Source organism: Dromaius novaehollandiae, chromosome 10 (assembly GCF_036370855.1).
Source record: "Dromaius novaehollandiae isolate bDroNov1 chromosome 10, bDroNov1.hap1, whole genome shotgun sequence".
Taxonomy (NCBI): Eukaryota; Metazoa; Chordata; class Aves; order Casuariiformes; family Dromaiidae; genus Dromaius; species Dromaius novaehollandiae.
Genome location: NC_088107.1, coordinates 3,604,895 through 3,631,844, shown reverse-complemented (window position 1 = coordinate 3,631,844; position 26,950 = coordinate 3,604,895). Strand labels below are relative to the sequence as shown.

General features: G+C 52.7%; 3 protein-coding genes and 1 long non-coding RNA gene across 7 annotated transcripts; 3 read left to right on the top strand and 1 right to left on the bottom strand.

Moving 5' to 3' along the window:
• Positions 1-76: 76 nt before the first annotated feature.
• RASL12 (RAS like family 12) lies at positions 77-5,815 on the top strand. Of its 2 annotated transcripts, XM_064517871.1 has the most exons (6): positions 77-180; positions 512-632; positions 2,818-2,874; positions 4,085-4,158; positions 4,274-4,464; positions 4,697-5,815. In XM_064517871.1, exons 2-6 carry the CDS (start codon positions 518-520, stop codon positions 5,040-5,042), a joined length of 783 nt encoding a protein of 260 aa, XP_064373941.1. In that variant the 5' UTR covers positions 77-180; positions 512-517; the 3' UTR covers positions 5,043-5,815. The 2 variants fall into 2 exon arrangements, with proteins under 2 accessions (XP_064373941.1, XP_025977474.2); XM_026121689.2 differs by lacking the exons at positions 77-180; positions 512-632 and having other exon boundaries at positions 1,457-2,874.
• SLC51B (SLC51 subunit beta) lies at positions 5,809-13,667 on the bottom strand. Of its 2 annotated transcripts, none has more exons than XM_064517872.1 (6): positions 13,531-13,667; positions 9,471-9,571; positions 8,265-8,639; positions 7,812-7,955; positions 6,921-7,011; positions 5,809-6,401 (listed from the first exon to the last, which is right to left on the bottom strand). In XM_064517872.1, exons 2-6 carry the CDS (start codon positions 9,508-9,510, stop codon positions 6,188-6,190), a joined length of 864 nt encoding a protein of 287 aa, XP_064373942.1. In that variant the 5' UTR covers positions 9,511-9,571; positions 13,531-13,667; the 3' UTR covers positions 5,809-6,187. The 2 variants fall into 2 exon arrangements, with proteins under 2 accessions (XP_064373942.1, XP_025977538.2); XM_026121753.2 differs by lacking the exon at positions 13,531-13,667 and adding an exon at positions 9,756-10,418.
• On the top strand, positions 13,624-15,914 carry LOC112996318 (uncharacterized). Its single transcript, XR_003262403.2, has 2 exons — positions 13,624-13,761; positions 14,042-15,914. It is a non-coding gene; the product is annotated as an uncharacterized LOC112996318 (long non-coding RNA).
• A 3,299-nt stretch (positions 15,915-19,213) lies between these two features.
• Positions 19,214-25,347, top strand: MTFMT (mitochondrial methionyl-tRNA formyltransferase). 2 transcript variants are annotated; one of them, XM_064517870.1, is made up of 9 exons: positions 19,214-19,404; positions 19,854-20,066; positions 20,482-20,604; positions 21,690-21,792; positions 22,378-22,453; positions 23,028-23,119; positions 23,688-23,712; positions 24,469-24,551; positions 24,888-25,347. In XM_064517870.1, exons 1-9 carry the CDS (start codon positions 19,253-19,255, stop codon positions 25,083-25,085), a joined length of 1,065 nt encoding a protein of 354 aa, XP_064373940.1. In that variant the 5' UTR covers positions 19,214-19,252; the 3' UTR covers positions 25,086-25,347. The 2 variants fall into 2 exon arrangements, with proteins under 2 accessions (XP_064373940.1, XP_025977539.2); XM_026121754.2 differs by having other exon boundaries at positions 23,688-23,769.
• The last annotated feature ends 1,603 nt before the right edge of the window (positions 25,348-26,950 follow it).

Genomic DNA, 26,950 nt, shown 5'->3' with positions numbered 1-26,950 from the left:
AGCCCCATCCCCACGCCCGCAAATTGCCATGACAACGGTGACTTCAGCTCGCACCGCCCCCCCCCCCCCCCCCGGCCCCGCTGCGCCGGGCGCCTGCCTGATGCAACGGTGAGGGGCTCCGGCTGCCCGGCGCCGCCGCTGCGGCCCGTGTGCGGCTCCGCGCTGCTGCAGGCTGCGGAGGTGCGATGAGCGCGGCGGCCTCAGCGGGGCTGCGCGGGCCGGGGGCGGCGGGACGCAGCGGCCGCGGCTCTGCCCCTCTCCGCGGGGGTCCCGCCGTCACCCCCCCCCCCCCACCGGGACGGAGCCCCGGGGCGCGGCGGCGGCTTCCTTACAAGGCGCTCGGCGGCGGCGCCTCCCCCCCCCGCCGTCCCCCCCCCGTCCCCCCCCCGCCCGCCGCGGCGGCGCTGGCAGCGGGGCGCCCGGCCGCTCCTCCCGGCAGCCGCGGCCCCGACGGGGCGGGCGCGGCCCCGGCGCCGCCGGCCCCCCCCAGCGCTGCCGCTCTGTCCCGCAGGCCGCGATGTTCGGCAGAGCGCGGGCCGCCCCCGGCGCCCTGCCCCACTGCAGCCTGCCCCAGTGCAGCCCGCCCCACTGCAACCTGGCCCTCGTGGGCTGCCGCGGCGCCGGCAAGTCAGGTGAGGGCGCGGGGCGGGGGCGGGGGGGGGGGGAGCGGGGCCGGGACCGCCGCGGAGCCCGGGCGGGGGGGCTGCAGCGAGGCCGGGACGGGGCCGAGGTCGGGGAGGGGGCTGAGGTCCGGGACGGGGGTCGAGGTCCGGGATGGGGCCAGGGTCTGGGGTGGGGGCCGAGGTCTGGGGTGGGGGCTGAGGTCTGGGACGGGGCTGAGGTCCAGGATGGGGCTGAGGTCCGGGACGGGGGCCGGGGTCTGGGTTGGGGGCCGAGGTCTGAGGTGGGGCTGAGGTCTGGGGTGGGGGCTGAGATCTGGGGTGGGGCTGAGGTCCGGGATGGGGGCTGAGATCTGGGATGGGGCTGAGGTCCAGGATGGGGCTGAGGTCCAGGACGGGGGCTGAGGTCCGGGACGGGGGCCGGGGTCTGGGTTGGGGGCCGAGGTCTGAGGTGGGGCTGAGGTCTGGGGTGGGGGCTGAGATCTGGGATGGGGCTGAGGTCCGGGGTGGGGGCTGAGATCTGGGATGGGGCTGAGGTCCGGGGTGGGGGCTGAGATCTGGGATGGGGCTGAGGTCCGGGATGGGGGCTGAGATCTGGGATGGGGCTGAGGTCCGGGATGGGGGCTGAGATCTGGGATGGGGCTGAGGTCCAGGATGGGGCTGAGGTCCAGGACGGGGGCTGAGGTCCGGGACGGGGGCCGGGGTCTGGGGTGGGGGCTGAGGTCTGGGATGACGCTGAGGTCTGGGATGGGAGCTGAGGTCCGGGACGGGAGCTGAGGTCCGGGATGGGGCTGAGGTCTGGGATGGGAGCTGAGGTCCGGGATGGGAGCTGAGGTCCGGGACGGGAGCTGAGGTCCGGGATGGGGCTGAGGTCTGCGATGGGGGCTGAGATCCCGATCTGGGAGCAGGGAGCGCTGGCACGGTGCCCTGCAGGACCACGGGGGCCAGCAGCCTTCGTATGGGGTTTTTTTTGCATGTTTGGGAAAAGTAAAAAGTTCCTCTAGCCGTGGCTGCCTGTAGCGGGACGTAGCCTTTCCCCGCAAGCCATCCCAGCCCTGCGGCGCTGGCTCTGGGGCAGCAGTCGTGCTTGCTCGTGTTGCACGCAGACAGCAGCGTGCGAGCATCCGCACCGCGCTCGGGGTGCTCGTGTTGCACGCGAACGGGGGGTCGTTGCTGCCGTGGTGCGGGTCTTCCCACGGGAATGCCCCAACCCCTCGCTGTCGCCCCGCAGCAGAGGGAGGAGGCGCGGGAAACCCTCCCGGTGCCGCTGCCTGGGCAGCTCCGAGGCCGCGGGGCTTAATAGCATGACTCTGTCTCTATAAACAATAGAGGGGAAAACACGACTAATGCATTTTGAAAGCCTCTAAAAATGACCCAGAGCAGCTTTTTTTGTGCAAAGAAAACAAAGCGGGCCTCTACCGCGCAGTCCTTCGGGTAAGTAAGCACAGCCGTGGAAAGCGGCGTTTCTGCTGGAAAATTCCCATTTGTTCCATGAGGGAGCAGAGCACGACCTTTCCTGCGGGAGCCGGGAGCCGGCCAGGCTGCAGCGAGCCATCGCGCCTGCCCGGCCGCCGCGGGGCTGGGAAAGGGCCGAACCTGGGGCCGCGGGCGGCTGCCGTGCGGCGCTGCCCCGAGAAATCTCGGTTTCCTTCCGATCCGGAACGAAACTGAGTGCAAACCCCGAGCCGGGGTTGCTGCTCTCTGCCAGCCGCGATCACAGCCCCTCGCAGCCTGCAGCCGGCCTCAAACGCAGCGCAGAGCATTGCCATATATATAACCTTGATGCTGCCAGGAGAGAATTTGCCCCAAATCCGTAGGAAAAGAGCCAGTGTCAAAGCAAGGTGGGGGCTCGATTTCATCTCTCCCAGCTCCCGGCCCATGCTCAGGCCACGTTTTGATGGGAATTGTGTTCGGTTAAGGCAAATCACTCACCCTGCAGAGCCCGTGCTGGCAGAGCTGGCGCTTGGGCTCACAAAATGTGCATTTTTCCGTTGCATGAATGTTTTTTTCTACCCAGAGATGGGAACGATAGTGCAAACACTGAAGGGGAAAATCGGCTTTAGCGATGCTTTAATTCCAGCCGGGAGCGATGCCGGTGGTGCTGCTCCGGGGCACCGCAGGCTGTGGCCGGGGGAACCCCCCCAGCACGGATACAAACCGCCCGGAGCCGTGATCCACCTCTTCTCGCCTTTTGCAGCGCTAACCGTGAAGTTTCTCACCAAGAGGTTCATAAGTGAATACGACCCAAACTTGGGTAAGTTTTTCTTTTTGTGGTTATTCCCCCCGATTTTCCCGGCACACCATCCCTGGTCCCTGGCTCCGTCCCGGCCCCGCGGGACCCAAGCGCGGGGGCCGGCCGCTTTCCTCGCCCCGCGGGCGCCCAGCCGGCTTTCGGCGCCGGCATCCGAGGAAGCGTTCCTCCCCGCGGGTGCAGGCGGCCCCGGGGGCCGCTCGTCGCCGTTGGAGGTTTTGGGCAGTTTTTCCACTTGGGCTTCATTTGAGTAATTAATAACTGTTTTCCTAGGCCTAATTCCAGTACACAGCGCAGCACTGTCAATGATTTATCGGGGACGTTCGCAAGATATGGACCTTGTCCAGGAGCTGGCTGCAGCCCCTAATAACTCAGCGACTTGTGCTCTTAAAAATAAAAAAAAGGAGAAATCCTTAGATCGCGTTTGGGAGTGAGGTTGCAAAGGCAGGAGCGGCTCCGCCATCCTCCCACGCCAAAACCTCTCTCAAATGCACCGTTAAGGATCTAGCGGGGGCAGAGCCCTTCCCGTCTTCCCGCGTTTCTAAAGAAAGCGGTTGCTGCTTTTTGCCTGATTTGTTGAAAAACAGCCCCCTCGGCTTAGCTCCCGGCCCGTGTCCCGGCACGGCGAAGGTCCTGCTCTGCCTTGGAGCAGGGAGAGCCGGGATGGTGCTGGCGGCACTTGCGGCACTTGCTGCACCGCGTTCAATCCCGGGAGCTGAATCACGGGGAGGAGGTTTTGGTCCCAAGGAGAAACCAAATCCCAAGCTGTTTTTTGCATGCAGCAGGAGCAGCGCGGGGGCAGCATCGCTGCGGGGAGCCGTTCCCGGTGCACGGTCGGGAGCCGTTCCCGGTGCATGGTCAGGACTGTTCCCGGTGCACAGCCGGGAGCCGTTGCCATTCCTGGTGCACGGCCAGGATCCGTTCCCGGTGCACGGTCAGGACCATTCCCGGTGCATGGTCAGGACTGTTCCCGGTGCGCAACCGGGAGCCGTTGCCATTCCTGGTGCACTGCCAGGATCCGTTCCCGGTGCACGGTCAGGACCATTCCCGGTGCACAGCCAGGAGCCGTTCCCAGTGCACGGCCAGGCACCAGCGTGCGGTGGGAGCGGGGGGCTGAGGCTTTTCCCTGGGGGCCCTTTTTTCCCAGTTTTTTCCCCCCTTTCCCACGGGCTGGAAAAGCCCTAACCAGCCGGCGCTTCGCTTCTCCTTGCAGAGGACACCTACACGTCGGAGGAGCTGGTGGACCAGCAGCCGGTGCTGCTGAAGGTGATGGACACCGCCGACCAGGTGAGCAAGCGCCCGGCGGGTCGGGGCAGCGGGGCGGGGGGGCGACACCCTCATTTTGGGTCGCTACCACCAAAACCACACGCCGAGGCTCAGGCGGAGCCCTCGTGCCACCCAGGACGGCCCCGTGAACTGCGAACGCTACCTGCGCTGGGCCAGCGCCTTCCTGGTGGTCTACAGCATCGAGGACAAGCGCAGCTTCGCCGGCTGCCGCCGCTACCTGGACGTCCTCGCCGCCCACGCCGGGGGCTGCCCGCGCGCCCGCCCCGTCCTCCTGCTGGGAAACAAGCTGGATATGGAGCCCTACAGGTAGCGGCCGCGCTGGGACCGGGGTTAAAAAATATTAATTAAAAAGGGGGTAATTACTGAGTAATAGCAAATGGGTGGTTTTGGCTCGGCTCGGCCGGCTCGCGGCTTTTAGCATCCTTGCTTGCGGGTCTCTTGCATGGGGCAGCGTTGGAAAAGGAAAGAAAAAAGGAAAGAAAAAAAGGGAGAAGAGAGAAAAAGCCCCCGCACACCCCTCTGTCGCCTCCTCCCGCAGGCAGGTCACCAAAGCGGAGGGGCTGTCGCTGGCCGCCGCCTTCGGCTGCCTCTTCTTCGAGGTGTCGGCGTGCCTGGGCTTCGAGGCGGTGCGGCACGTCTTCCACGAGGCCGTGCGGGAGGTGCGGCGGGCTGCCGAGCGCCGGCCGCTCTTCCTCGCCGAGGAGCGGCCCTGCCCGCCGCGCGCCGGCCCCGCCGCCTGCGCCCTCAGCACCCTCTCCACCGTCACCTACAAGGAGGTGCCCTCGGTGGCCCAGGCCAAGCTGGTGACGGTGAAGTCCTCGCGGGCTCAGAGCAAGAGGAAAGCGCCCACCTTGACCTTGCTGAAAGGCTTCAAAATATTTTAAGGACGTGCCCCCCCCCCCGCCCATGACGCCGACGCGGGATGCTCGGCGCCTGGGGCCGGGATTTGCCCCCGGCACCGCGGCCGGACAGGGGGCTGAAGGCTGCTGCCCGGAGACGTACGGCTTGAGGGGAAGGTGATCGTTCCTCCAACCTGGAGACCCCCATGTGACTCGTCTCACAGGTCAACCGACCGAGCAATAAGTCGGAGGAAGCTTTTTTTGTTTATTTTTTATCTGAATGAGAAAGCTGCAAATATTATCACAGCTGACTAAAGGCGTTGAGTGTCCTAAAACTGATCCCTGTGCTTTGAAACAAGTCACAGCTGGGTTTTAAGCAACTTCTTACACTGCCGTGGTCCTTTTTAAAGACTTTGCAAAGAGAAACGCTTCGCTGGCAAGGGCACACGCTTAGAAACCTCTGGTTAAAAGACCAATATAGTTTCAAAATGTCTTAAATTATTTCATGGCGCTTCCACGTGACCTGTGCGGGGTGCGAATTGAACCCTAACGCGGAGCGCGGGGTGCGATGACCGGGCCATGGCTGGGGCCAAGGCTTCTGCATTTCCTTTCCTTTGCTCTACCAGGTTGGATGTTCTCCTTCCCTCTGGAGCTGCTCTTATCTGCAGGGTAAAATAGCCATGAGCGCGTGTATATATGTACATATATACATATATATTTATATATATGACCTTACTGGTATATATAGAGAGATGCAGTATGTGATTTCAATCACCCACTTTGGAAAATATTTTAATAAAGACAACTTTTGAAAAGAACGAGAGGTCCTCGGCGTTAGCGTTGCTGTTCCTGGACGAGCCTCGCCGGCGCGTTCCTTGGCTGACGGCCGTGCCGTGCCGTGCCGTGCCGCTCCGCTCCGTGCCGTGCCGTGCCGTGCCGCGGGCAGGAGATGTCTGCACGCGGGCGGCGGAGCTGGCACAGGGCAGTGGCCGGGGCAGCCGAGCCCGGCGGGCGCGGATCAGCCAGGGGTTTGTCCTGCAGCCCGGAGCCACCTCCGCCTGTGCAGCCCCGCGGCTTCCTTTGCTGTTTCCAGGCTAAAACTGGTTTTAAACTTCCCGACCGTTGATGGCCACGAGTTGGGACATTCCGATGTGCTCCGTGGGGTCCAGGTGGTTTGACGCCAGCTGCTCTTACACGGCCTCCTCCGGCGGCTCGGTGTACAGGGTGGTGATGGTCCCGTCCCTCCACTGCACCAGCACCTCGCCCAACCTCTCCTCCTTGGGCAGCAGCTCCTGCTTCTGCGGGTCGGCGTGGCCGTACTCCTGCGCGGGCATCAGGGCTTGCGTGGCTTCCAGCTCGGCTTGCTCCGCGGCTGGCACGGCTTCCGCATGCATCTTCCTTTTCCTGCGGGGAGGCGTGGAAAGGGGACGAGGAGTGGAACAGCAGGCAGGAGCCCACGCACGGTCGCCTCTGCCCTCCTTGCCATGGGGCCCACACGCTCCTGCCGTGGAGCAGTACCAGATCTCCAGAGGGCTTTTGCACCTTCAGCTGTTTGCTCGTGCATGATTATAAGTGCTTCAAAGCCCCTGTGCGGACGGGCGAGCACCTCGCGGTACCCCATCTCGCGGCATCCCCTCCCAGCAGCCCTCTTGGCTTGGCCGGTCCTGCTGCTGCCACTGTGGAGGTGACGAACCCAGAGAAAGGGAGTCCTGGGCGACACGCGAGGTCCGCAGGGAAGCAAGGAGCTGGGCAAGCTCTTACCAACGGGGAGGCTCCAACGGGTCTGTCCGCTCCTGTCCCCACCCCTCCGTGCTTGCTCCTGCCCCGCGTCTCGGCGTGCCCTGCCCGGCCACGGCCACGTGCCCGCCCGCTCGGGGGTCTCGCCAGCCCACCCCGGAGGACCCCGACCTTCTCCAGCCTCACCTGTTCCGCGCGATGTTCACGGCCAGGAGGAAGAGACCCAGGAGCAGGACCACGAGGGAAAGGGCGAGGAGAGCGTAATTCCACGCCGACGCTGCGGGGAAGCGTCGACACGCGGCGTTAGCATGCGCGGAGCGGTGCGGTCAGCACGGCCCAGCCAGGCGTTTTCTGGGGAGCCCGGTGCTCCCACTGCCATGGCTCGGCTGCGGGATGAGGGCAGAGGTGCTGGTGCCCAACGCAGCATCCAGAGCCGAGCCCCCAGGTCATGTTTTTGGGGATAACCTCAGGTAACTCCTCCCTGGGTGGGAGGCTCACACGGCTGATTTTTGCCTCTCCCAGTCCCCCCACCTTGGGGTCTGCGTCTCTCCCAGTGACCACATCTGCCTTTTCAACCCTGCCCACGGTCCGAGGGTGGTGCTGGAGGCCGGGCGCAGGGCTGGGGGCTGCAGCATCCCTCCACGGACGCTGCTGGAAGGGCTCTGCCTTCCCTTCTCCCTTCCCGTGCTCAGGCAGGTGGTGTGCAGCACGGGCGGCAGTGGCTGCTCCGTCCTTGATTTCTGCGGCTTTGAAGTTCACCCTGGGGACCCCGACCAGCTCATATTGATCTGCTCCCTCCACCTGCCGAAACCACTGGTGATCCCCAGACCTTTGCTCTCTTGGCAGAATATTCCTGGAAAGAGGATGAACTCCTCTCCAGGAGAGGATCCTGTCTCTGCAGAGCCTCACTCCCGTCTTTGCTCATGGCCCGCTTTCTCTGGGGGTGAAATCGAGGGTTGGCATAACTGGTTCTGCCTCCTGGGATAATTCCCTCGGGCACCCGCCCAAGGGGGTTCACAAGCCAGGACCGTATATCTCGATTTCAACCTTCGGCCTGGGAGCATCGCTGGGACTTACGGTCTTCTCTGCGGAAGAACCACAGCAGCTCCTCCAGCTGCGCCGGAGCCAAACCCAGCGCAAGGGCAGCGTTGCCTGCCGTGGGCCCATACGTGCGCGTGCTGGCGAGGGCTGCGGGCAGGTACCTGCTGTGCTCTGCCTTGGCTGCGGAGAGGAAGAGAAAGAGGCAGTGGATTTTCGCTGCAATTCTTCAAGATAAAAACAGCCCTCTCCTCGTTTCCCAGGGCCGCCCATTGCCTCTCTGCCACGAGGCAGAGCGAAGCTCTCCGGCACAGCAAAGCTCTCCGGCACAGCGAAGCTCTCCGGCACAGCAAAGCTCTCCGGCACAGCCTTCTCTCACGCCCCGAGAAGTGCAGAGTGTTTCTGGATCTGTTCATGGTCGGGAAGACCCCGGGACACAGCCAGTGCCTGGTTCCCCGGCAGCGCGTGCGCACCACGCTGCGCAGCCCTCACCTGCCTTCTCCGCACACACGCTCCTCTCCGCGGCCCCTTGCCACTGCGCCTTGGGGCCTCTCGCAGCGGCGAGGCTGACTCCCCTCCTGGTTGCTGCCAGGTAGCCCTGGCTGCTGCCCAGCGGCGAGAGCAGCCAGCTGGAGCAGTCCCAGCGCGTGCGGCCCGCGCTGTCGCAGGCACTGGTCCGCACTCCGCTGTCCTCCCCCACGGAGAGGCACGCCAGCGTGCCGAGATTCACCAGCGAATCGCCCTGCCAAGACCAGTCTTGGAAATCCGAGCTTGGGTCACAGCCCGCCAGCAGTAAATTCCCATCCGTCGGGCTGGCTTGTAGACACAGCTTGGCTTTGGCATTTTTCATCAGGAAAGTTTCGGTGTCTGCAAAGAAACCAGAATCCGAGTGCGGCCACCCCATAAGCGCCCCATAAATGGGTGCTCAGCCCCTTCTGCCATTCCCGGGCGGGGGGAGGCTGCTCTCCAGGACTGGTCCAAGAAGCAGAGGAGGTTCAGACCCTTTGGCGATCCTCCTCCCTTCCTTGTAGGCTGCTTCTTGGCCTCTGTAAGCCAAAACACCCTGACGTCCTGCTCCAGCTAGATGAACTACAAACTGCCTCTAAGGCCTCTATTTCGGGGGAATTGGAGGGGGAAGGGTTTGGGGTCAGGTCTTTCCAGCTTTGCTGTCTAACCCCACCGCGCTGGATGGGTGCAGAGAGTCCCTGTGTAATGCCGTATTAGACAATGATCCTCGGTTTAAAAAAAATCAAACCTCTGTGACACTCAGCTCTCTTCCTTGATGCCAAAGAGGTCACAGCAGCGTTGTGAGCATCGCCTTGGGGTGTAACCTCCCCATGGTTAAGCCAGGCTGCTGCTGGTGCCTACCGAGGCGAATGGGCCCATGTCTTGGAGAGGGCAAAACCAAGTTTCAAGCGCATTAGAGGTCCAGGTACACATGCTATTGCAATAATACTCCTCTCACCGTATATGTGTGCGCTCAAACAGGTGTTTGCCCTCAGCCACTGCAGCGTTCACGGGGTCACGCAACGATGCTGGAAACTCGTGCACGACTAGCTCCTACAAACACGCCCAGCAGCCAATTTCTTGCTGCAACCCCTGCTGAGCCCGGAGCGGGTACACGGCTGGGAGCAGGCACAGCCTCAGCGCATGTGACCTGCTTCACCCACACTGTGCTCCTCTAAGCCCAGACCCTACCTTGCAGCAGGAAAAATGGGATTATCCAGAATAACTTCATATTTGAATGTGCAGCTGGGCTGGATCACGCCTTCACCAGTGTTTCTTCAGCATGCAGAAGCCTGGGAAAGAGGAAGAGCCAGGGGGTGAGGAGCAGCCTCCCGGTCCCCTGTGCTGGTGCCCTGTGCAGGGCCCTGGAAGCTGCACGAGGAGCAGAGGGACTGGAAATAACAGTCCAGCATATCTGGTTTTGAATTTTTGTAGCAGACGAAAGGAGACAAAAGCACAAGAAGAAGTGATAGTCACCTTTTAAATGACTCAGACAGCTGGTGGGTCTATTCAAAGAGGGAACCCGACGCATCTGTGAAGTTACAGCTCCTGTTTTCCTCTGCCGATGTGTGGCTGCACCGCCGGGATGGGGTGTGGATACGGGTGACTCCAGGAGCCACCGAGGCCACAGCTGAGCGGGTTCAGTGCAGGGGCTGCAGGCTGGGAAGCCCGCACAGATGCAAAGCCTGCACGTGCAAGAGCTGCCCTCCGAGCTACTGCCAGCGTCTGTGGAAAGTCCTCCCCAGGGCAGGGCTTGCTCTGTTGCCCAGAGCCAGCCCCTTCCCAACTAACCTCTTTGCTTCCATCATTGCTCCGCTGCCACTGTCCCCAGACAGCAGAGATTTTGGGGACAGTGACTATCTGCTGCCAGCCCATGGGTGGCAGAACAGGCGTGTGGAGATGAGGGAGCGGAGGGCTCAGCTCCAGGAGGAGGACTAGCTAGGTTGCCACAGAGGCAAAGGTATCTCCCATCCCTCGAGGAAGCAGAAAGCTCCTCCCTGACCTTTAGTCCCTGATTTTTCAGTGGCACCAATCCAGCTTTTATAGCTGCTTGGCCCATCTCAATTCTCCAGCCTCTTCGGAGGGACCTGCTCTGAGCAGAGGACGCCCCAGTGGCCCTGTCCCTGTCCCCCCAGCCGCTGCAGCCCTCCGGTCTGGTGGCAGGCAAAGCCAAGCGAGCTCGGTGGTTACATCCACCCTGCCCGTAAAGGCATAGCTTGAGCATGGGTCTGTCCCTCTTCAGCACCCGGCCTTCCCCACGCGGCCACCCAGCCAGCTCGCCCCTGAGCTGAGCTACTTGTGGGCACAAGGGGCTGGAACGAGGGCTCACAGCGTGGGCTAAGAAACAGTACGGATGCCACCACGGGATGACCAACAGCTGCCGAGGGAAGGAATGGGGTTAACAGCAAGGATAAGAGTCCGCTGTGAGCCAGCTTGAGACCACAAGGCTCGCTTCACCCGGGCCACCGACCAGCCACGAGACAGCAGCGATGCTGCCGCCGAGCGCGGGCCTCCTCTGAGCTGTCACCCACCCGCAGGTGAAGGACACCACGGCACGTGTCCCTCAGACATGCTGGCCCTGCAGGCGATTAATTATTATATGCTGACTCAGACTGCTGCCACTCTTTGAAGCTCTTCTTTGCCTTCGTCCGTAGTGTGTCCTGGCACCGTTGGAAACATTTCCCGGGAAATCGCGCAGCAGCACGTCCCACCGCGCCAGGCGTGTCAGCAATGCTCCCGCTGACTCCTCCGCCAAGCATGTGTCCTATCGGTTATAGACCTAATGATTGCTACTATTTCCCCCCCTTCCCACGCATCATTGATCTCAATGTCTTCACAATTCAAAGGTCACGTTTTATCGCCAGCTGGGCATGCAGGCTGCCTGCCTGCCTGCTCGCAACGCTCCGCAGGACTCTGGAATATCCCACGTGTTGCACCTTGGCTCTGCGTTTCAGGGAATACGGGTGAAGCTGCTCCCTGCGGTTAGGAACACCAATTACCTTAGAGTCCAGGCGAGCCTTAACCGTGCACACGGGTCACTCCCCAGAAAGGAGGAAATAAAACGCTGCTGCCAAGGAAATGAACTTACAAGTCTGCTGCGCCCTAATAAGTGCCACATGAGCGTGTTCAATCTTGCTGTGCAGGACTTCGGTCTAATCATTTGCTCGAATAGGAGTATTTGACATGCATGTTGCTCATTTTCTCCTAAGGTGTTTCATAACCTGGGGGCCACATCCTGACATCCACACTTAAGACAAGCTGTCATGCACAGCGGGGATGCTAGAAGGTTGTTTAAAGTATTTCACTACTTCATAAAGTTTTTAGTATCCCCAAATCTCCCCCACAGATTGGATGCCAGAACCACTAAGATATAGTACGGTAGCAGAAGGAATATTTTATCTCATAGTAGTAGGAAATTTAGGTAAAAGACACTAGAAGAAATCCCTGCTATTGTCAGGATCTTTTATGTCTGCATCAAACCGACTGAACTAGTCTCATTCATCAAAACTATAAAATAAACTGCTGAGAGCCTGCACAGTCCCTCCAGCCTCCGTGTGTGGCTGGTCTGCGGGATCCAGAGCACTGTCTGTGCCACCGGTTTCCCCAGTAAGAGCCGGTAGCAGCGAGCCCTGCAGCCACGCTGGACACGCTCCGGAGAGTTTGGTCCTTCCAGTCTGAAAGAGAGATTTTAAAGTCATCTCCTCCAGCTGCTTCATCTCCTCTGTCTCACTTGGGTGAGTGTTGCTCCGCCAAGCAAGGTGGGAGAGCACGGTGATATCATCTCCATTGCATCCCCTGCCAGCATGTCTCCTCCATCACTGGGGCTGCTGCTAGACAGGGAAGAGCCTTCAGAACGGGGCCGTGGACATCTCCGAGCTGTGGACGTCGGTCTCCAAGCCCTCTGAAGGCATCTCAGGCTCTTCTGAGGTTGCTTCCCAACTTGGGTACTTGAATAAGGGCAAACTTGTCCATTTTAAGCGTGTATGGAAGGAGGTGGAAAGAACAAATGGGCCAGTATCTCTCGAGGAAACATTTTGCCCATGCTATTTTGAGTTTGACACCTGAACAATTTTGTAATTTTTTTTCTTTTTGTAAATGGGATTTCCGCATCAAAAGCTGCAAAATTTGCATGCTGTGTACTTCAGGGACAAAGAATCACCTGCTAATGCTGTCCCAAATCCTCTTGTTCAACAGTAGGATCTGTGGACTTCAGTGGCCTCCCATGAAATCTTAACAAAATATGGAAAAATGGTAACGTGATCATTTTTGTTGGCCACTGGTCCCAGCAGTGAACGAATGAAATCACTCCTCGTGACGGGAGTCCTTGGAGAAACAAGCCCACCGCACACCCAGGGCAGCACTGTGGGGTCAGTGCCCTGGACAGTGGTGTAACCCCACGAGGGCTTGGGCTGCGAGGGACGTCCACGCTCCTGGTCGCGTGCAAGCTCTTTGCAGCCAGGGCATGCACCAGGGCTGTGCAACTACCATGTAATTATGTTGGGTTTTATTAGGTTTAATATTCTGGGTTGTTTACCAAGCCAGATGCTTTCTTCATTCTGAAAATGGAAAGTCTGAGAGCCTTACCATATCGATAGAAGTAAAGATACAAACAAGAGGGTCTTCTGGAAGGACCGTCAAAATACAGTCTCTGGTAAGATGATAATGTCCCGTAGCCTCCCTTCTCAGTGCTCGTTACACAGTATGAGACAATGTGCTTACAGCGTCCAAGTCTTTCTAAAATAGTCTTCTCTTGCCATCCAGACTCTCTGTCTGCTGGTTATCTTATCTTAATTGATCTTGTTAAAATGTGCAAGTTATTCCAAATATATTGTTGAAGTGGAATGCCCTGTCTTTGGCGATCGTACAGGATACACAACGTAGCGCCATGGCGACAGAAGTGGAAGCACCAACAGAAGACAGAAGTACCAAACAAAGGTACTTTGTGGACTGAGTCCAGTTAAAGAATACAAGAAAAACATTTAATATTTACAATATTAAAACAAGAGGGCAGTCTGTGCTATTTTTTAACCTTTGTTAAGTCAAAAGTTAAAGAACAAGCTATATTAAATGGTTTCCTTTGACTGTTTTTGACTATCTATATGCAGGAGCGATCCCATTCTCCGTCTTACGAATTGCTTGCATTCAGCCTTTCCTTGAGGAAGTCGTGCAGCCTTTCCTTAAAATCTCAGGGATTAACTAACTGAAATAAATAAATCAACTTTCCCTTAAAGATAGCTGTAAATTAACTCACCGGTTAATGCACCAGAACGGCCAGTTTATCTCCGTTAACTCAGCAGAAACGAGCCGTTCCCAGAAGAACGGAAGCTACATTTCTCCTCCGCTCCTCGCCGCCTGAAGACGTCTTGCCGGAGCACCGTCGGCGCCTTGGGAAGGCTGCAGCCTGGCTCTCCTCCCGCGCGCGCTGCGCTACGAGCCGTGATTCATTCTGCTCCTGAGTCATGGGTAAAGGCTAGTCCAACAGGTGAGGTGCGCTTCAGCCCCAGAAAAAACACACCTCCTTAGCGGGACCGTTTACAGCGCGGGGTGAACGACCTTCTCCCAAAGAGCGAACTGCTGGGACTCGCGGTTTGTTTGCTCAAGCTATTGGCCTAATCAGTATTAGCAGAGCACGCCGAGTAAAATGACACTGTAATAAGTTACTCCAGGATTAAAACAAACAATCTTGATCGCTCTTCTTGGCTCAGTCTTTACTGTGCAAGCAAAACATGTTCTGATAACGCAAATATTACCCATTTTTTTAGAGGACGTTCATTCTAAGGCTCTGGGAGCATCTCGTGAGAACAACTGATTTTGCAGAGAAAGTGCTCAGCACCGACAAGGGATTTTGCCACCCCTGTATTACAGGTACCAGCAGCTGAGCTTGCTAAGTCAATAGACTGCTAATAACAGGCCCTGCAGTTTGTCGTAAGGCTGATATGTTGTTTTTCGTGCCCATCACGGTTGGGAAGGAGGACTCCTTTCCAGCGCAGCCTCACCGGATGACCCCATCCATGGATGGAGCTGCGTGCCGCAAAGCAAGGCGGATGCCTCCGAGCGCTGGGCTCTCAGCGTGCAGGCGGTGCGGCTTAGCTTGCGCTTGGTGGAAGATGGGCACAGCCTCCGTATGTTCTTCCTGTTCTCCATGTTTTCCAGCTTGAAATGAAGTGTCTTTGGCATTCAAGCTGTGTTCCAGAATGCTTAATCCTTTGAATCCCGCTCTACATCCGATTCAGAGTTTTCTCTGGCTGCTCCTGTACAATTTTATCCAGTGGACATGCATAAGCCCCAAACAGATAGTTTTACTGTTCAGCTTCAGTCTGGCAGGGAGAGGATCGGTGCTCGGGGAGACCAGAGCTCCCCTCTGCCGAGAGAGATGGGGCAAGGCTGGAGGTCACTGGGCGCTGTAATTTGTGCTGTCCTTCCTCCTCGTTTCAAGACAGATCATTTTAAAAGTGCCATCATGCTAGATGGCATTTTTCTACAGTATCCTCGATAACTCCCTCCATCGCCGGGGAATGCACGTATGGAAAGGCCACTGAGCGGGATCACAAGCTACCGAACCATGTTATCTCCCTCCCTGCCTTTGAGAGAGGGGCAAAGAAAAGGCTTGGCCTGTACCATGCAATCGCTGAGCGCAAGGAGGGAGATGCTAACCCCAGCGAAGAGGCGGCTGTAACAGCAGGAGGGCGAGCGCAACGTCCCAGATGACCCTGTTTCACCCCAAGTTCCTACCTAGCTTGGTTATGTACCTACAGTTTAATAAAGAAAGTATTTTCCCCGATGGCTGTTTAGATGCCCAGAGCTGCGGGGTGCGGTGCTATCACCCACATTTCCCTAAATGACGGCTCGTCTTGCCCCGGAGACCCCAAAGCCCTATGCAGTGCTTCCAGCTCCAACAGCCTCCTGCCAGTGCTCACGCAAGGGGCCACCTCCGCTCCGGCTCCTAGCCACCGGGCTGGAGCGGATGGGTCGGGGGAAAGGATCCGTGCACACGTCATGTGTAGCAACAGAAAGTAAAATCTGGGCTTGTGAATAACGTAGTACAAGCAATGTGGGCGTGCCGGCCTGGAAGCAGCAATGGACGTGCTGGACATGGACATCAACGCAAAGATTCCCACCGGATACAGTAGGCCCTTGTGCCCAGGAGCCTTCTCCTTCTCCAGAGCACAGTGAACGCTCTCAGAGGCAATTTTTTTTAGCCACTGCTGTGAGTGTTTTACTTCATGTTTCCCTTGACAACACTGGCACTCTCTAACTGGAGATATCTTCTTACTTCTTGGAGACACTTTCAGTGTCTGGCTAGGAAACAAAGTATAGATAGGACGTTGATTTGTGAGCTGTTTCCTCCTCAGATTTGTCTTCAGTACGCTTAGGAAGAACAAGTCTGACCTTGGCTTATCTTTTTTGATCCCTTCTGTGTCTTTGACCCGAAATGCCTGGTTACAGAATAACTAAACATTCATTTTGCGATTTTTTTTTTTTTTGCCATGTACAAAAGCAGAGTTCAAATTCAGCAGAAAAGCAAGATCTGTGAGGTTTTTTTTTTTCCCTGAAAAATGACCACACTGTTGCTTCCCCTCTGCAGTAAAAATTTACATCCAGATAAATCTTTCATTAAAATCCATATACACTGTGTCCAAGGCATAATACTAAATAATAGATGCAATCCCTTTGAACTATACAGTCATATCAGAGCTGATGATAAATTACTTGGGAGTAAGTATAGTGGAGTGAATTTAAGTCCACTTCATAAACTCGCTGCAAATGAAACATTAATTATTCTGTGAGTAAGTCTGGCAAAAACTGAGCATGGCGTGTCAGTGTTTCCAGAAGCTGAAACTACTGGCAGAGCTGAGGCCACGTCATTGCCAAAAAAAGGGTCAAGCCCCTTAACGCAGTGCCCATGGACCAGCGACACCGTGCTGTGACCCAACAGCTAGACCTAACACCAAGCAGTGCTTGACCGCTGGGTCTGAATTCTCAGCTTTTGGGTGGTGTTTAGCCCATCCAAACATGCGTGGTATGTTCTTGGCCTTTCTGAAGGGCACGGCAGTGTTGGGGATAAATGCAGGGTTTTACCCCGTTCCTCAGAAAGCTGGTGTTCTTCCGCAGGACACCAAACAGCTCCTTCGCTTGTGTCTGTGCAAGAGCTTAACGCTACCGATGAGAACCAACGATGCCCTCCCCGCTAGTTAGTCAGTGTTTTAGGGCTGTCCTAGCTGGCGGCTGCGCTGCTAACTATGGTTAATACTTCTCAGTGGGCCTTTTTTCCCCTGAATTAGTCTGTCTGCTTCTTGAATCCAAAAATATTTTTTAGCATCTGAGATATTATGTGGTCAAATTACACACGGTGTGAAACACTACTTCCTTTCTTCTGGTGCCTGATACCTCCAAGTGCTTGATAATATTGTTTGTAATCCCTTAGTTTTTGTGTAACAGTAATTGTTCCCCGTTTACCAGCTCCATACCATCCGTGATACATGAGACTGCTAGCCTACCCGTCTCCCCACTGCTCTGTTTGCCAAGATGAAGTATTCTGGTTGGTTTTAATCGCTTCTTAAACAGAAGCCATCCCATCATCCTTGCTGCCTGCACTGATTCTGAACTGGGAAATTATACCTGGTAGCATCTTTTCCTTTTCTCCCCCATTTCTGGGGACATAAGCACCACAGTTAGGGTGGCCTACGTAATTTTTCCTACGTAAAACAGCACTTTCTCTAATTAGTTTTTATAATTTTCTACCAGTGGAGATGGAGGCACCCTAGGTGTCAGTCGAAAAGAGGCATACGAAAAATCCTAAAGATGGGCAAACAGATATGGAAGAGGGAATGAATACGTACAGCACCACTTAATGCAGAACAAGATGTCATGTTCCTTAGTGGTGCTTCCCTAGTGTATCCTTCTGACCTAAATTCTGTCACTGGATTTCCAAATAATCCTCGGGTCGCTGGCACATATATGATGTCTCCAGATTCTTACATACTATGCTTTAGAAATTCCAAGTGTCAAAGCCATTAGGCCATACTGTGATTTAGACGCGTAGGGAATTTGTGTGTGTAATTTACATTACAAGAACGGGAAGTCTACATGAATAAACCATCTTCTCATGGGGAAAAGAATGTTCTTTGCAAGCGATAAAATATTTTCATTCTTATGTTATGGGAGAAGATAGTTCTTTAAGTGATTAGCATGACCTCATGGTTTACAAGAAGACATTCTTCAAATTATAATCACTGTTAAAACAAAGCTGGACACACAGAGAGAGGCAGAAACTAACTTTTCAAAGGCAGCAGTTACTCATCTGCATCAGAGCCAGCTGAAAATCAGCGGCTGCAGTGCGGACGGGCGGCTCTGTCTGGAGAGGGGACCGCACCGCTCCGGGGATCTTATTAGTGTGGGTAAATATCCGATGGGGGTGTCGAGGGGACAGGGCTCTCCGTGGTGCCCGGTGACGGGATGAGAGCTAACGGGCACAAATGCAAATGCCGGCAATTTCATTTGATCACAAGAAAACACCGTTTGCTGCGAGGGCGGTTGAAGCTGGATGGGGCTGCCCGGAGAAGTTGTCCATCCTGGGAGAGGCTCCATCCCTGGAGGTGCTCGAGACGCGACTGGACACGGCACTGGGCAGCCGGCTCTCACCGCTGCCTGAGCGGGGGCTGGAGCAGGCGACCCCCACCCAGCCCCGGCTCCTCTGCGGTTCTCTGAATAGCATTTTCCGTTTTACCTTCATATGATGTACTAAGGCAGAGCGGCCACTTTAAGGTCCTGTGGGCCAGGGCGACAGGACTCCAGTCACGGGCAGGGTGACAGGACCCCAGGGTGACAGGACCCTAGTCATGGGCAGGGTGATGGGACCCCAGGGGGACAGGACCCTAGTCATGGGCAGGGTGACAGGACCCCAGGGTGACAGGACAAGACCCTGGTCACAGCCATGGTGACAGGATCCTGGTCGCAGGCAGGGTGACAGGACCCCAGGGTGACAGGACAGGACCCTGGTCACAGCCATGGTGACAGGATCCTGGTCGCAGGCAGGGTGACAGGACCCCAGGGTGACAGGACAGGACCCTGGTCACAGCCATGGTGACAGGATCCTGGTCGCAGGCAGGGTGACAGGACCCCAGGGTGACAGGACAGGACCCTGGTCACAGCCATGGTGACAGGATCCTGGTCGCAGGCAGGGTGACAGGACCCCAGGGTGACAGGACAGGACCCTGGTCACAGCCATGGTGACAGGATCCTGGTCGCAGGCAGGGTGACAGGACCCCAGGGTGACAGGACAGGACCCTGGTCACAGCCATGGTGACAGGATCCTGGTCGCAGGCAGGGTGACAGGACCCCAGGGTGACAGGACAGGACCCTGGTCACAGCCATGGTGACAGGACCCTAGTCATGGGCAGGGTGACAGGACCCCAGGGTGACAGGACAGGACCCTAGTCACAGCCATGGTGACAGGATCCTGGTCACAGGCAGGGTGACGGGACCCCATGGTGTTGGGACAGGACCCCAGGCAGGAGCAGGGTGACAGGACCCCGGGGTGACAGGACTCCAGTCAGGCCCAGGGTGTCGGGACCCCACGGTGACAGGACCCTGGTCACACGGTGATGGGTGCTTGTACCCCGGCGGAACTGAGGACCGACAAAGTCGTAACCGCGGGCCGGGCGCGGGCAGCCCTCGGGACGCACAGCCGAACCGGGCCGACAGCGCCCGAGGCCTGGCCGCGCTGCCCGCCGGGGTCCGCTCGCCCTTCCCTCCGCGCGGCGCCCCCGCCGCGGAGCCCGGGCCCAGCGCCGCCCCGGGGCCGCCCCGCCGCCATGGCGCCGCCGCCCCGCCCTGAGGGGGCTTAGGCCCCGCCCCCGATCCCGCCCCCGGGACGCCCCCGCCCCCGCCCCATACGTCACTCGCCCCGCCCCTCGGCGGGGTGGGGCTTCATACGTCATCGGCCGGCGACGGTGCATCCCGGAAGCGGCGCGATGAGGGGGCGGCTGCTGCGCGCGGTGCGCGCGGGGCTGGCGGCGGCGGCGGGAGCGGCGGGGGGCGCCCGGGCGGGGCCGCCGTGGCGGGTGCTGTTCTTCGGCACCGACCGCTTCGCCGTCACCGCCCTGCGGGCGCTGGAGGCTGCCAGGTAGCGGCCGCGGGCTCGGGAGGGGAGGCGAGCGGGGCCCGGAGCCGGCAGGAGGGGAGGGCCGGGGCCTGAGGGGGAGGCCGAGGCGGTGAGGGAGGGCGGGGAGGCCGCGGCCGGTGGCGGGGGCACCGTGGGCCCGGGCGAGGGGGCAGACTGTGGTGAGTGCAGCAGTGGGTGGTTTGGGGGGGGTCTCTGAGGTTTGGCAGGGGCTGGTGGGTCAGAAGGGGGAGGCGGGGGCGGCCGTGGGGGGAGAAGGGGCTGCTGAGGGGGCCAAGAGCCAAATGGAGGAGGCTGCGGTTGGCAGGGAGTTGGGGACAGGGCCTGGGCCCCAGTGAGGGAGAGGGTGCCCTGTGGAAGGGGGCAGGGCACAGCGAGGGGTGGGAAGGCCCCAGCCCTTTTCTCTCCCTCTCCCCACCTGCGTCAGGTCTTCAGTGCCTTGTCCGCCTCAGGGAGCCCGGCGAGGACTCGCTCGTGTCCAGGTTGGAGGTGGTGACCCTGCCCTGCCACCTGCCCGGGGACCTGCCTGTGAGGAGCTGCGCCCGGGAGTTCCGGCTGCCTACTCACGAGTGGCCACACACAGGACCACTGGGGCAGTTTGATGTTGGTGTGGTGGCGTCGTTTGGGCGTCTCTTAAGCGAGGAGCTTATTCTGCAGTTCCCGTAGTAAGTGAATTGACAGTATATCTACCCCTGCCTCATTTGTGAAATCAGACCATGCTTTTGAACATCACTGTAGTCTGTGTGCTTGACTCGTAGCAGTTGAGGTGAATATCTTCCCTGGGTTCACCAGTTTAGCCCAAGTCTTGCTTCTATCATTGTGAGATATGTTGACAGAGATCCATGCGAGTATCCAGTGTAATATGCTTACCTTTTCCTCTCGTCTCCCTTTCTGTGTTCACTGAGAAACTGAAGGTTATGTAGTATTAATTTGCTTGTAAGTGTATACTTAAAGCAGTAACACTTTGGAAGGTCTGAGCAGGTAATTTCTAAAGTAGTTTCACTATAATAAATGTTGCATACCCATTTATATATGTTTCAGTTACTGTTCCAATTCTAATTTTGAAATATTTCAATTCAGTGGTGTGCTGAATGTCCATCCCAGCTACCTCCCGCGATGGCGTGGTCCTGCACCGATAGTCCACGCAGTGTTACACGGTGATAAAGTAACTGGTGTGACAATTATGGAAATCAAACCAAAAAGGTATGTTAGATGTGCTTTTCGAAACAAGTCTCTGTAATTTTTACTCCTCAGGAATTTAAATTGTTACCACTTAAGTTGTTATTTGAAAACTTTTTTGCAATCCTTAGTTTCTTTAAGATGCATATTTGCATAATGTCTGTTCAATATTAAACATTTGAAATCCTTTGTAAACTTTCATCTGAACATCTGAGATTCATCACAAATACAGTATTTGAGTACATAATTTGCCCTCTAGGCTGCTGCATCAAAGTTTTGTTTTTTTAAGGCATAGTCTGTATGGATTCTAATGTTCAATAGTCATGTAGATCAAATAGTGCTGTTTTGTACGAATTACTTCCTAGTAATCTGCTTCTCGAAATGTGTACTTCTGAAGTAAACGCAAAACAACGTACAGTGATTTACAGAACACACTGAGAAGGACCTCTCTTTATTGTAGAGGTCTCAGTACAGTTTCAGTAGTGTCTTCAGCTTGTTTAGACTATGCCGATGATGCTAACAGTAGTAATCCCAGGTCTTCTCTTTTCAAATTCATAGCATTATTACAAAGAGCAGATAGAGAGCAAACAGTGGCACAGCTCTTTGCACACCAAGGTGGCTTGGCTTGGCATGACCCTATGGAAAAGAGCTAGTTGTCAGACTTTAGTCGCCTGTAATCTACTGTTAGTGTAAGGGAAGGTGAGAAACTGCCTGTCTAGGGAGAGATCATCTATTCTAGCTTCAGCACAGTCTGGCTAAAGCTGCCTGTGAAAACTCATTATCAGAATTTGGTTTTTCTTTGTCACATGCTTATCTGATAATAGATTTCAGGAACATGTGAAATTTCTTTCGAATATTTCAGGTTGTTTATTCAGAGATCTTATACTTCTGAACTGTAAATCGCGCGCATGTGTGTGTGTATATCAATCTCAGCTTGCTTCTATAAACTTGATTTTCTGTTCCCTGTATTGTCTTGTGAACCAAACATTTAAACTTCAACATTTTCAATAGAAAAAGACAGTAATTAATAACTAAGCTAATGTATTTAACGTACACTTCTGCACTGTTATGATTTTTCCTTCAGTAGACTTATGCTTTCTCCTTTGTAGGTTTGATGTAGGTCCAATTATTAAGCAAGAAAAGTTCGCTGTTCCTCCCCACTGTACTGCAAAGGAGCTAGAAGTGATACTATCAAAGATGGGTGCAAACATGGTAAATTTATGCAAGCTAGTATCACTTTTGATTGGTGCCTTGCTTTTAATATATGTAAACAATTGTATTTAATCTTGTTCTGAGTTGACTGCAAGTGTTAAGAAGAGAGTGATCTGAAACTTGGTGTTTGTGAACATTTTGCCTTGCAGAGAAGAAAGCTAAGCGGTATGTGATAAGCTGTCCATGTTGGTTCTATGTGTTGCCATTTTATTTCTATCCAAGGAAGAACCCAAGCATTTTGTATGGAAACTACTTATTTTATTGAAGTAAACATCTACTTTTTCATCTTGTTAAAAATCAGCTTTCCTCCTGTTCTAGGATTACTGTCAGTGAACAGATCATTCATAAAACAATATTTGTCCTTTAATTGTAATTCAGTGGGGCAAATACCTTTAGTGTGTTTGTGTGTATGATGTGTCTTCTGAACGTACTGACAGGAATTTCTAAAAGTTCACAAGAAAGTTTCAGTGACAAAAGTGAAATACTGTTTTGTACATCTTATATTTATTGCCAATAACAGTAAATACAATCTGATATTAATACTCTTAAATTTGTTAATATTCTATACAATTTTTTTTTTTGCAGCTCATTGAAGTTTTGAAAAATTTACCTGAAAGTTTAAAAAATAAAAAAGAGCAACCAAAAGAAGGGGTAACATTTGGTGAGTACACATCATATTTAATGCAACTTGTTTGGATTTTCTTCTTTGATTTTTATCAACTGGAGAAACTAGGTTGCTTCCTGCTGTGCTGGGTTATATTTTTCAGATACCTTTAACAATATGGTCTCTTCATTGCCTTCTGTGCTTTAAAAAAAAACGCCCAAAAAATCATACAGAGGGAAGAATGCTTCACAGTTCTTCTTCAGACTTGCTGTGTTACTGCTTTTTCCAGTTACACATGCAATACGAAAATGGCTAGCAATGTCACAAAATCTGAGCCAGTTTCTTATTCTTCATGTTTGTAGCACTAACAAAAGTACTCAGCTGTGCTTGTAAATATCAATCGCCAGTTTGCAGAGCAATGGGTAAATAAGAGGACAACTCAGAACAGAGCCTATAAATGAGCCAATTTAAGCCTTTTAAGAAGTCTGCTTTTCTCTAGTGGCTGTATAAGGTGCCTGTGGCTAGACTGTAAACCTGCCATTGACCAGGATAAAATCAATACAGCTATTTGTTTGCAAAAAGGTCCAAAACAAGATACCAAGTCTTCTACTTTCTTGTTTTATTTTCCTAGCTCCTAAAATAACTGTAGCTCAGAGTTGTATAAAATGGGAGGAGCAAACAGCTGTGCAAATAATACAACTGCACCGTGCCATAGGAAGTATGGTAAGGCAGCAGCTTTTTTGTTTGTTTGTTTTTTTCTAACCTGTCCTTCTGTCCTCCAGCAGGTCTGTCTTTAGTTTATATGTTTTAATTAATAACTAAAACTTAGAGGCTATTTAGTTATTTTATCTTCTACCTAGAATCTGTTTAAAATGCCAGGGCAGTTTAGTGTCAGAGATGGAGTTTGAGCTGAGCAGAGTTTTCTTGAACTTGATCCAAAGTATGAAATTAGCTTAATAGTTTTGTTTTGTTTCCTTAGTTCTGAGTTTCCCTCTGATACATTTGAGGGGGTTTCAGAATGCTATAAAGTTATCTCTGCATAACAGCATACAGTGCAACCAAACAGCTACTCTAGGTAGCTGCTTAACTTATGAATGCATATGCTAGTAGTTTGCTTGTGAAGATGATGAAGAACATGAAAAACTATATCTAGTTAAGAGTCTTTTATCTGGACCCAATACCTAAACTTTCCCCTAATGCTATTATCACAGGTATCTTGCATAAGACAAACTAGACAGTTACCTGGAAATCATGAAAATATTCTCAGTGTGTCATCTGCTTCTGTTTCCAGTTTCCTTTGCAGACGCTCTGGAAGGGTAGTACTGTTAAACTTCTGGATTTTGTGGAAGTGCATAATATCCCTGGTTTTGCTGGTATTTATTTTTAAATTCATCTGTTAATGTTTAAAAAGCCACAAGAATTTAACTTAACTTGAAGACCATTCACAGTTGTACTAGATGACTTTATTTAAATAATTGATTTCTGAAACTCCAGTAGAACTAAGTCATTCTCAAATATTCTCATTTTGGGGCACAGAAACTTCTTACACCCTGAGTGTAAGATGGAATTTAAGGACATTCCTGCGTAATGATGTCGAAGGAAGAGCAGGCATAGTCCTGTGAATCCTGAGATTAGGGGATTCTAATCCTCTAATTAGAGAGGATTCTCTAATCTCTAAACCTTGGGAGGTCCTCTTCTAATGCCATTGTCCGAGGATCTCTCACGAGGGAAGCTATCCCTATGTATTCTTGCTGAAATCATTTTCTGTAGTAGCCTGTAAGTTTGAGAGTCTTGTGGGCTCTGGTGGTATCTACAAGGGTACAGAGGGCTTAATGAGTGTTTGTGGATGAGACAGGGAGCAGTGCTAGAGTGACTGCTGTTCATGAGTCACTTCCATCCTGTTCTCATTCTCTGCTACTCATTTGGGTAAAGCACAGCACAGAATACAATAGAATATTTTTGAGCAACATAATTTGAGACAATTACTCTGTTTCAAAGAGACATCATAGTGCTTCAAACTTTTTTTTAACTTGTTTACATAAAAACGCAAGACAATCTCTCTTTGTTTTCAGATCAAGTATTAAATGACCATGGAGCTGTTCCTGGTTCACTGCTATACCATAAACTGTCCCAAACACTGATAGCTCGTTGCAAGGTAGGTTTTTTGCCTTTATTTTATATTCACTGCCCTGAAGATGAATTTTTTTAGTATTTGTTTGTTAACTTTTCCCTTTTTTGTCTATCATTATCCACAAAACTGGTTTAGATTAGAATCAGTCTTCTTATCTGATACTTTGAAGAGCTCTTAATTTCAGGTAACAGACTTTTCATTTGCAAGTGACAATTTGACTCCTAATATAAACTTGATAACATTAAATAAAACATGTTCTGTAACATAGTCAACCTAGTAAGAGCTAAAGATCATCCTTTTAAAATTTGGAAGGAGCTTACTGCCAAGTGTGGTTTTTATTTTTTTATTTTTATTTTTTAGGAAGGCTGGGTTGGAATCAAAACAGTCGTATTAAAGAAGAAACTTACAGCAGTTGACTTCTATAATGGATATATGCACTCGTGGTTCCAGCAGAACTCAAAAACAGTTCATCAGGAATGCAGATTTCAAACACTCAAACTTAACACAGCAAAAAAGACTTTGAAAGAGAGGAAAATATTGGCACAGGATACAAAATAAGTGTATTTGAAAATGTTGAAAAGGATGTCCGTAAGTTAATAGTAATATAACATATTTTAATACCCACCTCATAACAGTAAATTTGGTTTTCCTGTCCAGAAGGTTTGACCTTGCGATCACCTGCATGTTTTCATTGTGGGTTTCTGACAATCTTCATTTTTTTTCATGAAGGAAGAGAATCTCTGTGAATGCTGAGGACTGAATAAATTCCTGTTTCTGCCGTTGGGTAATAAACTTATTTTTGTACAACGTTTTTACTTTATTTGGAGGGAGTTTCAGTGTAACTTTCTTCAAGCATGACTTTTACACAATTACTTTAATCTGGAAATTTTAAAATCACTTGCTTCTCTCTAACTTCCACATAGTTTAACAAAAGCAGAAACCTAAGGACAGAAGCCAGTTTCACTGCAAGTCATTTGTGTCAGATGTCTTCAGCATTGATAGGATTTCTTGCAAAAGAGTATCCATTCTGTCTTTTAGTTATAGCTTTGTCATATGTATCAGTGGACTATTTTCTAGTGAATTTAACAGGTGGGATTTGTCTAGGATATCTGCTCTACCTCTGAGTTTAATGCTAACTGAAGCACTTAGATTGTCTAGTTTGATGTTCTTGTGGACCCTTACACTTTACTCTTGTACTCTTATGCCTTAGCTAGGGGCATCTGCAGGAACAACAGATGGAGTATCTCTTCCTATACATGATAGTTTTCTTAGAGTTAACTTCTAACACACACAGTTATCCCTTGCTTATGACTGGAGTTTGACCTCAGGTTGTTGATACAGTGCCATACCTGGAGCTGTGTGCCTTGGTCATATATCTTTGTCAGTTTTCTTTGCTGTGTGGGGTTTCCTGAGCAGTCTGTCATTCCATATGATCAGCCTTTTCTTTTTAGCTTTCTACTCTTAGTTACATGTTTTCTTTTACCAACAGTAACTTTACTCTATGACAAGCAGCTTTCAGGTGCTTGTTGGAGATACTGAATAACTTCAAACTTTGTGTTGATCTTGTACAAAGAATTCCTCCATGTTGCACTATTAGATATTTCAATTAATTGGATTAAGAACTGGCTAACGGACTTGATTGATGGTCCATATTGCTGATTTTTTAGTTATAATATCTTGTACTACAAATTGAATCCCCCTCAGAACTCTACTGTACCTGCATTTTTATCACTTGTATTTTAATCTCCCTGAACAGCTTTGCAATGGACTCTAAGAAAAAAAAAAATCTGGTCATCTAAAATAGCACAGTTGTTCTTTATTCATGGAAACTCAAGAGTTTTTGTCTTTTTTGCTTGACCCAATAGTCATTGCCAGCTGATTCATTTATCTGTATCTTCCTGCCTGCTCTCTTTGTATAGTGTCAGTTTACCAGGACTTTTACAGTCTGCTGGAATTCAGTTTCACTAAATCTCAGATTTAGAAAGGGTTTATCAGCTAATCAGAGATCTCTTCATCCAGTTCTCTTAGGAACATCCTGTTGTTTATTTGGGCCTTCTGAGTTTGAAAATGCTATCAATAGTAGGTAGCTTTTCTTATCAATTTTCCTATCAATTTCCTACCTTACACATTTTACTCATTGATTGCCATCTCTTCCTTCTTTTTTTTGTTTTCATATCTTACAATATGCATCACTTAACTAATACTCATGTGACATCCACCCAGAAAATTCATATTCTGTTGTTGTACTTTATCTCTGATGATAGAAGTTTTTACCTGATGAGGAGTTACCTGCTCCAAGCTTTTCCTCAGCCTGCCTTTGGTTTACAAGCAGGTCTAAGGAGGAGTATTTCATGTGAAGAACGCCAGAGCTGATGACTATTTTTTTGCTTTTTTCTGGTCTTAGAGGTAACATGGCACTATGA

Excerpts from the sequence above, each read along its gene's own strand:
- RASL12 (XM_026121689.2), top strand. The coding sequence starts at position 2,403 with ATGCTGCCAGGAGAGAATTTGCCCCAAATCCGTAGGAAAAGAGCCAGT. Across the intron at positions 4,159-4,273 it reads TGATGGACACCGCCGACCAG|GACGGCCCCGTGAACTGCGA; the intron begins GTGAGCAAGCGC and ends CGTGCCACCCAG. Across the intron at positions 4,465-4,696 it reads CTGGATATGGAGCCCTACAG|GCAGGTCACCAAAGCGGAGG; the intron begins GTAGCGGCCGCG and ends CTCCTCCCGCAG.
- SLC51B (XM_064517872.1), bottom strand. The coding sequence starts at position 9,510 with ATGAAGTTATTCTGGATAATCCCATTTTTCCTGCTGCAAG. Across the intron at positions 7,956-8,264 it reads CGTGTGTGCGGAGAAGGCAG|CCAAGGCAGAGCACAGCAGG; the intron begins GTGAGGGCTGCG and ends TCCTCTCCGCAG. Across the intron at positions 6,402-6,920 it reads GTGAACATCGCGCGGAACAG|GAAAAGGAAGATGCATGCGG; the intron begins GTGAGGCTGGAG and ends GCCTCCCCGCAG.
- MTFMT (XM_026121754.2), top strand. The coding sequence starts at position 19,253 with ATGAGGGGGCGGCTGCTGCGCGCGGTGCGCGCGGGGCTGGCGGCGGCG. Across the intron at positions 22,454-23,027 it reads AAAAGAAGGGGTAACATTTG|CTCCTAAAATAACTGTAGCT; the intron begins GTGAGTACACAT and ends TTATTTTCCTAG. Across the intron at positions 24,552-24,887 it reads CACTGATAGCTCGTTGCAAG|GAAGGCTGGGTTGGAATCAA; the intron begins GTAGGTTTTTTG and ends TTTATTTTTTAG.